General features: G+C 52.4%; 1 protein-coding gene across 2 annotated transcripts in view; it reads left to right on the top strand.

Annotated features, from left to right (window-relative positions):
- Positions 1-10,345, top strand: part of LOC122370992 (formin-like protein) — a 55,329-nt gene extending 44,984 nt beyond the window's left edge. The window contains exons 8-18 of one of the 2 annotated variants that reach the window (XM_043347020.1): positions 1,416-1,587; positions 1,936-2,079; positions 2,929-3,162; positions 3,739-4,176; positions 4,552-4,762; positions 5,089-5,381; positions 5,603-5,882; positions 6,670-6,820; positions 7,600-7,732; positions 8,061-8,192; positions 9,537-10,345. In XM_043347020.1, the coding sequence (XP_043202955.1) occupies positions 1,416-1,587; positions 1,936-2,079; positions 2,929-3,162; positions 3,739-4,176; positions 4,552-4,762; positions 5,089-5,381; positions 5,603-5,882; positions 6,670-6,820; positions 7,600-7,732; positions 8,061-8,192; positions 9,537-9,755 (2,407 nt within the window). In that variant the 3' untranslated portion in view covers positions 9,756-10,345. Of the gene's footprint in view, positions 1-1,415; positions 1,588-1,935; positions 2,080-2,928; positions 3,163-3,738; positions 4,177-4,551; positions 4,763-5,088; positions 5,382-5,602; positions 5,883-6,669; positions 6,821-7,599; positions 7,733-8,060; positions 8,193-8,664; positions 8,730-9,536 lie in introns of those variants that run through there. The other variant, XM_043347021.1, reaches the window with a different exon arrangement.
- The last annotated feature ends 181 nt before the right edge of the window (positions 10,346-10,526 follow it).

A 10,526-nucleotide genomic window follows, 5' to 3' on the forward strand; every position in this document is an offset into this window, starting at 1 on the left:
GGCCGGCCCGGGAGCAATGCCTTCGACCGGACCATGCCAGATGGCACGGAGTTCCACGATTGTAAAATATAGTACGGACGAATGTTATGGCCATATGGCATGGCTTTGCAGTATGGTGCGAGGTTCGGCAGTCGAACAATATGGTACTCTGAGGGTTCTGAAAGTTCATCTAGGTTTGCCTTATGTATCAGCGTTTCGATCAAAGGAAGTTGACTTCGACCTCGGACGGGAATGGCGTGAGACGCCCCGCTCTGCACTGGTGCGTAATTGGCAAAAGGGAAGCAACAACTACAGCAACGCCGGACCCAGGGGAGAAGGATAGCGGGCGATGTGTAAAAGAAACGCACCTTGTTCAGGAGCCTAAATTGATCGGTGGCACATTTAATGTCAGTGTCTCTTGATTTTGCGCTCCAATCGGGACACAGGACGCCTGTTGCTACAAGGCTTATCACAAGCTGCCGCCGTCTGTCCAGGGAATTTCCTTATCCTTGTGTAGCTACCGCTGCGGTTGACTTTTTCTGGGTGGTGGTCGTTGGAGATTCCCGTTGGTAAGAAATCACCAAACACACATCCGCTGTGTATTTTTTAGGGAAGTCCCGATATAGGGAAGCAGAGCGGTGCGTTTTGTGTACGCAAAACGATGTTGAATTTGTATGAAACATGTTGAACTTTCATTTCTTTTTATTTCTCCGTAAGATGCCCGCCGTCCTGGAGGAGGGGGGAGTGGTCTGACCCGTTCTGTAGTGTTGCCATGCTCAGGGTCTGGATCGGCAGAATGTGTCTGTGACTTGTGCGCCTTGTCTCCTGTTGTAAAGCCGCTGTCACCGACCGTCTGGATTTGGGCCGTGTAAGCCGACAGGTGTCGAGTAAAATTTAGAATGCTGTCACGTAGCTAGTGGAATGGTTTTATATTTCGGCAGATCCGCGTTGATATGTGGATTCCGTTTTGATCGTGGTGTACCCAGTCCTGTTTGATAAAGCACGCTAGATCCTTGTACTGTGTCATGTACTTACGAAAAAAAAGAAGAATATCCTAGGTGGATGGATTAGATTTAAGAACTATAAATGAATGGGTGGGTACAAATCGTCAAGCTTGCAGCGAATTTTGTGTGTAGACTTTCCATGTTTTCATATTGATTGCATGCACATGTAACCCTTCATTGTCATCATCGTAACAAAAGTACCCGTAGTCGTTGTTTATAACTTGACCATGCGGCGCCGATTTAGCATTACGTGTATTCTACCAATTGACTAACAGTTTGAATCGCATTTCTACCTCTACGTCCAGTATTTGAGCATCCACACTACAAGCTCGATGCCCTTGCTGCTACATCCAGCCTGGTGGTGCTCGGTCATGCATGACCCACATCATGCCACATTATCGCTGATTATTTAATTAACCCTCATCTCGTCAGGACGAAGGCCTTGGTACTGGAACTGCTGGCGGCCATCTGCCTGGTCAAAGGCGGACACCAGATCATCCTGGGCGCCTTCTCCAACTTCAAGGATGTGTGCGCCGAGGACTTCCGCTTCCAGACGCTGATGAAGTACTTTGTGCAGTACGACATCTTCCAGATCGAGTTTATGGTTAGTGGGGATGGGATGGAAGAGAAGGGGAGGGAAGGAGGGGTCAAAAAGGAAGACTTGTTTGCAGTGCCTCTGGTCGATGAGACGCCTTCGATAGCTCAATGAAAGTTAAGTAAAAATAAAAACCGATATAAATATTGTAGTGAGAAAGTGATCACAGGTAACACTAGTTGTCGATGACCTTAAATAGGATACAAAACTGAAATCTGCGGATGATTTCTCCCGCTTCTGGGACTGTCCTGTATGTGTGAATGCCCGGTGCCCTGTTCAGTTTGATTAACTTACTGCATGACACCACCTCGCCTCCCGACCTGCAATCAGCATCTCACCACCCTCCCCTCTCCCCAGGTGGCCTGTATGCAGTTCATCAACATCGTGGTGCACTCTGTGGAGGACATGAACTTCCGCGTGCACCTGCAGTACGAGTTCTCCGTGCTCGGGCTGGACAGCTACCTGGAGAAGCTGCGAAACACTGAGAGCGAGGAACTGCAGGTGGGGAACTCGCGCCGGGGTGGAGTTCGTAGCTAGGATGGGCGTGGGAGGAGTGCAGGGGTGCGCAGCGAATCAGTAGACGGAGCCGCGGCGTGGATTTGGATGATACGTAATATGGAATATAGGATACGAGCTGTGGGGTTATAATGCTATGGAAATAATGATGATACGCTCCTGACCAGTTGCTTATGGAGTACCACACCAGCGCGCCGGCTGATGCTGTCATTTTCCAACGCTATTTTTTCTAATAACCGTATTAGACTATCCTTGTAAGCAGCTTCCATATCAAATCGTTTCACTGCCGCACACTTCTTCACCACTCCATTCGCTTCTAATTCGCCTTCCTCCCCGGCCCTGCCACCATACCGTCAGACGCAGGTGTGTGTGCCGGGTGATCGCCGCTTTGACCCGGCCTCGGTGATCTCCTCTCCCTTCCTCCTCCGACGTTCTCGCTCGGCCTCCGCCGACACACCCTCCCCTAGAAGCGCTGCCTCCGCGGAAACGTACACCCCTAGACGCTCCGCTTCCCCGCTCCAAGTTAGTTTACCTGGGGTAGGCGTGCCTTCGTAGTGGTCTTATCGAGATTAGTCTATTGAAGCTATTCGGTTGCGCCGAGATGCGAACACGGAGCTTACAGTTTGTTTTAAGTCTATCTGCCATTTTTTACTACATTGATCGCTATTCAGTACGTGTGATTAAAAATGAAACATCATTAGTTTCCCCTTTATTTACAACCACCACCCTTTGCTCTACATCACCATCTCCTGCAAACCGGTGATCTTTTCCTACCTCGTCACCACCATAGCTGCACTGTATCTTCGACTCTAACCACCCCTCCTCGTCCCACAGGTGCAGATCTCGGCCTACCTGGACAACAAGTTCGACGTGGCCGCCCTCATGGAGGACTCCATGACCAAGGTGGTGTACATCGAGCGCGTGGACGAGCTGGAGTCTGAGCTGGCGCAGCTTCAGGAGGAGCTGCAGGAGGCCGAGGCGCAGGCGCTGCGGAAGCTGGCGGACGCCGAGCTGGCGGTGGAAGAGATTCGGAGAGAGAGGGATCAGCTGTACGAGCAGGCGCAAAAGGTGAGGGGGGAGAGGGAGGGAGGGAGGGAGGTAGAGAGAGATCAGCTGTATGAACAGGTGCATGAAGGTGTGAGGGGGTAAGGGAGAGAGAAATAGAGGGATACGACGTGACAAATGGTGAGGGAAGAAAGAGGGTGTTGAGTGTTAGGATAGGAGGGGAGGATGGGCACGAAATGGCCGTTGTATTCTGTATCTACAGACGTGCTCTACAGACGTGCTCTATCAATCAGTTTTCTAAAAACACGGGTTCACACCGTCGTAATCAGCGTGCGAGTCACCTTTGGCTGTCAGTAAACTGTTAGCTCAAAGTTCGGACCGACCTCAAATATTGCTGTGCCGACATTTGTCTACTTGGCTTCCTGGGAGCTTACTTTTATCAGTTCTTTATTGCTTTGTGTTTCATTTTTTGTGGCTTCTGAAAATCGAGCCGTAAAAACGAAATAGTAGTTCAAACTTATGGCGGCGAGTCTTCAAAAGTCATCACCTCATTATGTAAAATGCGACATCTTGGTGATGTCTGCTCACGGTGGGGGTTTTGAACTTTCCACTGACGAGTATTTCGTGTGCGTTTCCCAGTTCACGGAGGAGGTGACGACTCTGCGCCGAGCCGTCACGGAGAAGGAGGAGGAGTCACAGCGGCGCCAGTCGATGCTGGAGAACAAGATCCAGGAGCTGGAGACCCTCTCCAACTCACTGCCTCGGTCCGGCGCTGTCGGCAGCGGAGGGGGCGGAGGAGGGGGTGGTGGCACTGCCGCCGGCGCGGGCGGGGAGGCTGTGAAGTCGGCCGGACCGGCCGCACCACCGCCTCCCCCGCCCCCGCCTCCACCTCCGCCGCCGCCGCCGCCGCCGCCCCCGCCCGCTCCGAGCCTGCCGGGCCGGGGTGGTCCGCCGCCGCCGCCCCCGCCGCCCGGACAGAATCAGCTGCTGGGTGACGGCTCGATGACGATTAAACGGAGACACCAGACCAAGTACAAGCTGCCGACGCTCAACTGGATCGCGCTGAAACCCAACCAGGTGAGCCGAACGGCACTGCTGCCGACTTAAGGAGAGGAGGACAGGCCGAAGAGTGACTGATGAACAGAGGAGGCGGGGCGATGGTTTGTGGTGGGAAATGGGGCATAGGGCGCAGAGTGAGAGATGACGATGGTTTGCCTAAACAACAAAATCTTACGACTTACAAACCAATATTCATGCATTTTTCTCGGCTTCTATGACTGAAATGTTTTTCATCATTATTATACAGTATGGGTACGGGTAGTCCATCGCGAAACGGTTTCATAATACTGTCGGCACGAGCAAATATGTGCGACATACGTGATTGGATAACACCATACCATCAACACTTCATCCTTCGAAACAGCACAATCTGACGCATCTGCCTCCCTTCAGGTGCGCGGTACCGTCTTCAACGACCTAGACGACGAAAAACTGGCCAGCGTGATCGATTTTACCGACTTCGAGGAGCACTTCAAGATCGGTACCAGCATCCTCCCGAACGGCTCGGTGGACACGGCTGACGGCCTGTCTACACTGGGCAGTCGGCGGGCCAAAAAACCCGAGAAGACCTCACTGCTGGAGCACACCAGGCTGAGGAACATAGGTTGGTCGATGTGAAGATGGTCAAGGGGGGGGGGGGGAGACAAAGAGGGGACGAAGTGAAGAGCTAGGTTTTTGATGACCAGAATTCGCAAAAAAAAAAATCATTTTGGGTTTGGGTTCCAGCAATGTGCACGTTCAAATTAAAATCATGTCTTTGAGTGAAGGCTACCGTGTAGGGCGTATGCGGGTATATGCAAGCAGCTCCTGTGTGTATTGTGTAAGTCATGGGTCTCTAACTATCCAATTCTAACGCCAATATGGACGGACCTCTATCGTGTACTGCCTCCCCGAATCCTCTCTGACCCGCCCCCCCCCCCTCACTTCCAGCGATCTCCCGCCGTAAGCTGGACCGACCGGTGGAAGAGGTGGTGCGCGCCATCAACCTGCTCAGCCTCAAAGAGCTGCCGCTGGAGATGGTGGAGCTGCTACAGAGGATGGTGCCCACAGAGGAGGAGACCAAGCTCTACAACAAGTACATCGCCGACAAGAAGGACGTGTCGGCGCTCACCGACGAGGACCAGTACCTGATTCAGCTCAGTCGCGTGGAGAGACTCGCCAACAAGCTGTCGGTCATGGCGTACATGGGCAACTTCTTTGATAATATTCACCTCATACAGCCGGTGAGTAGCCGCTGTGCCGACAGGGAGCTGGAAGTGGGGTATCAGTAGCTGTCTGTGTATTTTTATTTTTTACACTCTATGTAGGTTCATTTTGTGTTCACGTTCAGTGGTCCACGTGGATCTTTAGTTAATATCGGAGCTCGATCTTGCCCGAATAACCTCAGAATAGTCGTAGTTACCTGAGCATAACCACGTTAACCCGCTGAACTCTCCCCCGGCAGCAAATTCACGCCGTGCTGGCCGCCTCCAACTCTGTGGCCAACTCCAAAAAGTTCCGCCGCCTCCTGGAAGTGATCCTGGCGTTCGGTAACTACATGAACAGCGCCAAGCGCGGCCCGGCGTACGGCTTCAAGCTGAGCTCGCTGGATAACCTGACGGACACCAAGTCGACCGACAAGCGCCAGTGTCTGCTGCATTATATCGCGCAGACGGTGCGGGATCGGGTCCCGGAGGCGGTCGGATTCGACACGGAGCTCACCTTCGTGGAGAAGGCCGCGCAGGGTGAGAGGAACGGAGAGCGGGAGAAGGGTGGAGAGAGTGGGGGAGGAGGGTATAGGGCAGAGTGGGCTAGAATGCTAATCTAAATGCTTCGATAGGGAGTGGACGGGGCATATTCCATGAACCTTTTTCTCTGTAGGTTTTGTGCGGAAAGATGGAGCATTGACGATTCACTGATTCATATTGTGTTATTTTTGTTCAAGTGATGCCAAGTCTTATCCTGAAGTGATTTTCTAATACAAACTTTGCAATGCAAACACCGTACGATACCAGCCGGTTCTGGCCTCCCATGTGAACTTTGGTGACTCAGTGTCTATACCTCGACTTCCCTACCTTCCGTCATTGACAGAACAAATGCCAAAGCAATCTTCTGTTTGCTATGCCATTGAAAGCCTTTTCCCTTTCCGCCTTGCCCGGCCTCTAACTCTTGCTCGGCTTTGCCTTATCGTTTTGTCCTTCCGGCATCACTCTCTTCTGCCCAACCACTAGTCTCCTCCCCAACCCCTCTTTCCGTTTCCCCATCCACCTCCACCATGTAATATTAGGTGGCTCGTATTAACTATTACCACCATGTATTATCCACCATGTATTATTACAAAATGACATTTGTAGTAGGCTCGCCCTAAAGCCCCCCCCCCCCCCCAAAAAAAAGCAAGCAACTCTCCGTCACCAGCATCAGTCCACCCCTCAGACTCTTCCAGTTCCCGAGCACCTTAAAACCCATGTTCATTGCTGCTTCTTCCCGTATCCCCGTCTCCTCGTCACTCACTTCGTCTCTCCTTTCCCACAGTATCGATGGAGAATGTGCTAACCGATGTCGCCGACCTGGAAAAGGGTATGGAAGGTGCGCGGCGGGAGAACTTCGTCCGGCAGAACGTCAAGGATGAGGCGATGAAGATCACGCTCCGAGACTTCCTGGCCAATGCTGAGGAGAAACTGCGGTAAGTAACGGGTGCAGAGATGTAATTTGACGGGACGGTATGGGGTGAGGAATGAGGGTGTAGGGAACGGGACAGGACGGGAGGGAACACGGGGCTTGTTGAGTGTGACTGGTGGGCAGTTGTTTGCATAGGGTGTCATTTAGAAGCTATAGCACTACATAAGCTGGCCGACTGAATTTGATCGGCACACATTGCGCTGAGTGAATTCAATTATAGGCCTACATCAGCGCTTATATCTGTGCAGTTTGCACAATAATTTGATATTGATAGCTGGTAGTTACATTGAGTCACAGCCGTGTAATGCAGAATGTGCGGTCCTCCGCTTATCAAGCCGACGTGTCCTCGTCTGACTGATAGTGTAATCTACGGTATGCCTTGAGCAACTACTCACCGTTGAATGAGTCTACGGTATGCCTCGAGCAACTACTCACCGTTGAATGAGTCATGGTTACATGTCTGGTTTCAATATCGAATAATATTGCTTATGCAGACTGACTTAGAGTCTGTAGTCTGATGCTACCACCTGACTGGGTCACATTTTGGATTGTTAAGCTTGAAAGTGATTTGTGAAAGCCGTGTCTGCTCCCATTAAATATCTAGCACGAAACTATTTTTGTTGGCTGCTATTTTACCGAGGAGAAGCGATAAAATAGCGAGTCGTTGTTGCTTTACGCTACAGGAGCGCCTGTGCCCGCCTGACCTGAATACTGAGTAGTAAAGTACTCCTGGCCAGCCCTGACCTGACCTGAACTGACCCCTCCCTAATTTCCTCCCCGCAGCCGGGTGCGTGCCGAGTGCACCTCTGCGCAGGAGGCGTTCGGCAGAGTGGTGGAGCAGTTCGGAGAGAGTGTGCGCACCATCAACGCCACCACGTTCTTTGCCACCCTGAGCCGCTTCGTGCGGGCGTATCAGGTAAGGGGCAAGGGCAGAACGGTGACGTAACGGAGAGGTGACCCAAGGGAGGGGGAGTCGAGCTATGGATGGTGGAACGCTCATCTGTGGTAAGGCTGTTCAGTTTGTGGTACATGCTGAAATAGTGCTAAAATGTTTTATGGGTTCCTTGTTTCACAGGATTTAGCTTTGGAGGTGTGAGACCGCGTAGATTTCAGAGATGGGGTGGCCAGTCAGGGGATGCTAGACTTTTCTGTGCTACTGGACACAGTCCTGGCTACTCACCAGCTCATCCGACTTTAATTGGCATTGATTGACCTCCGCTAACCTCTGCTGACCTGACTCTCAGAACGTGGAGAAGGAGAACGAGCAGCGCCGTAAGATGGAGGCGGCGGCGGTGGCCGCGGCTGCAGCCAAGAGCGACAACAACAACGTGGCCAATGTCACCAGGAGGAACAAAATCAACGCCAAGAAACAACAGGTGCGCGGGAGCTCTGTGGCCGAAACACAGGCGGGCTGGGGTGTCTATCTGGGTGCTTTGCTGTTCAACCGTTTTCGTCTTTTTTTTTGTTGTTATCATTTCATGGTGATGTTTGATTTACGCCATGAATTTTCATCACGCTTGCCGTTTTCTTTTGTTTTCTGTCTCATTGCTTGTTAATCTGTTTCTCCCCTTTTCTTCGACGCCGCGGCCCGCCTGTTTCTTACACTTTTCTACAGACCAATAACAAATCTCTTAGATATGTTCCGTAGTCAGCTTGTTCTTTTGTAGTTAACCTTAGGTCCGTCCGAGACATGGACACCCAACTAGCATCACTGCCATCCCCAGTAGTGATGCCAGGATAATTTCGGCGCGTTCCGAGCCTTTTCCCCCGCGCTGACGGAGTTTGCACGCCTGCACGCTTGTTCCCGTTGGTCGGTCGCACTGCGCCGCTGCTGCCACCTGTTGACAGGCGTGGGAAGCTGTATTTCCGCGGACGGCCGTCAGGTGATCTTGTCGCCAAGTCCCGTGAGTGGCGATCGAAATTAAAAATGCCGACGTTTGATCGGCGTGCACAGCTAAACCGGGGCTGGACAGCGGTGGCGGCCGTGGCTTGGTGGCACCGGTGGCGGCTCCGACCTGGCTATGGCATCAATTATTCCGCGTTCGTCTTATGACGTGAAATAACCCATATCTGCCTGGCTTCACCCCAATCTCCCTCACTCGCTCTGCTTGCTGCACATATGCATCAGCGCGTCTTATCGAGCTTTCTTTCATTCCATCCGGACGTTTCCATCTCTTAGCCCTGTCATCCCAATGCTTTCCAGCTATCTATGGCTGGTAGTGGTGTGGGTGATGCGAAGAATCGCCTTACGAACGCATAAACCCTGACCATATTCGTCCCCGCCCAATGTTCTGCCGCAACTTACTGAACCTTGCGTTGACGAAGCTCGCTTAGATTTACCATCGTGTCATTCATCATGAGCCTTACGTTATATGGATAGGACTAAGACCTTGCGATCCTTTCTTCCAACTACTTCTCTTTTCTTGCGTTTGAAATGCCGTTTTATGCTTTGCTGGATCCCAGCAAATTCTAGGCCAACTTTCGCTGTTTGTTTTAGATATCACCTGAACATGACATGTTACAGTGATCACATCATCTTGCCTCTTTCTTATATACATAGTCTTTGTTTGTTTGTGTTTTTTTTTTTCTGGATGTTTTGTCGTATGACGATTTTACACTGTCACATGCACGTCAGATGATATGAGGGACGCGACTGCTTCTGTCCATCACACCACGAAGGACCCCCGAGTCATAACTCCCCTCCCCTCTCCTCCTCTCAGGCGGAGGTGCTGTCGGAGCTGGAGTCGCGGGTGCGCGGCGCCGGTGTGCGCGACAAGAAACTCCTCGGCCAGGAGGAGGTCTACCACGGCGCGCTCGAGGACATCCTCCTCGGTCTGAAAAACGAGCCCTACCGGCGGGCCGACGCCGTCCGCCGCAGTCAGCGTAAACGTACTGAGACGGCGCGACTCTCCCGAGCCATGGATCCCATGGACGTGTGAGACGGGGGCGCTGGGAGACAGAGCGCACCGCAGGGACGCAGAGGTATCGAGTCGCCTTGACAACGCTCGGATACGGGATGATCTGTTCCAGTGATGGAACGGGATGAGCTGGGGGGTCTGAGTGCTTTTGTGGTGCCTTCGGTGCTCTGCGTCTGTGTGCCGTTCGTCTCCAGTTGGGACCAAGGGGGTTGTCAATCGCCTTCTCTCGTACCGGGAGGTACTTCAGGCTGTGATACTGTGTGGAGGCTGGCGGCGCCCAGAGCCGCCTCATAACCGTCGTCTCCGCCTTACTGTGACATATGCTGTATTAGCGGGCATGCGAGCCGCCCCCGTGTGTAAAGGTCGTTTATGGGACGCCTCTGCCGATGTGGCTCAAATGACCACCGTCGACGCAAGTTACAAATAGTTGCCGATATTGTTAAACTGCGAACGAATGTACTGACGCCGCGGACCACTGGTCCACCCGTGGTCCGAAGTGGACCAGCCGCGGTCCGCGATCATATCTGTTGCCTGTGCCTTGACTTGGCGCCGTGGCGCTGCCGTTATTTTATACACCGCTACTACGTGCGAATACACGACACACACGTACCGCTCTGGAGTGTGGCTGAGGGGGAACTACCGCGAGGAACTAATGGATCTGGGGACGGGCTGGGGGCAAAGGCTTATATAAGAGTTGAAATGGTTGTGGTTGGGTATTTGAACACTTTGCATTTAAACACTGCCGGAGCACTTGATGCTGAACCCAGATGGACTTCATCGAGCATTAGAACG

Source organism: Amphibalanus amphitrite, unplaced genomic scaffold (genome assembly GCF_019059575.1).
Source record: "Amphibalanus amphitrite isolate SeventyFive unplaced genomic scaffold, NRLGWU_Aamphi_draft 001192F_arrow, whole genome shotgun sequence".
Taxonomy (NCBI): Eukaryota; Metazoa; Arthropoda; class Thecostraca; order Balanomorpha; family Balanidae; genus Amphibalanus; species Amphibalanus amphitrite.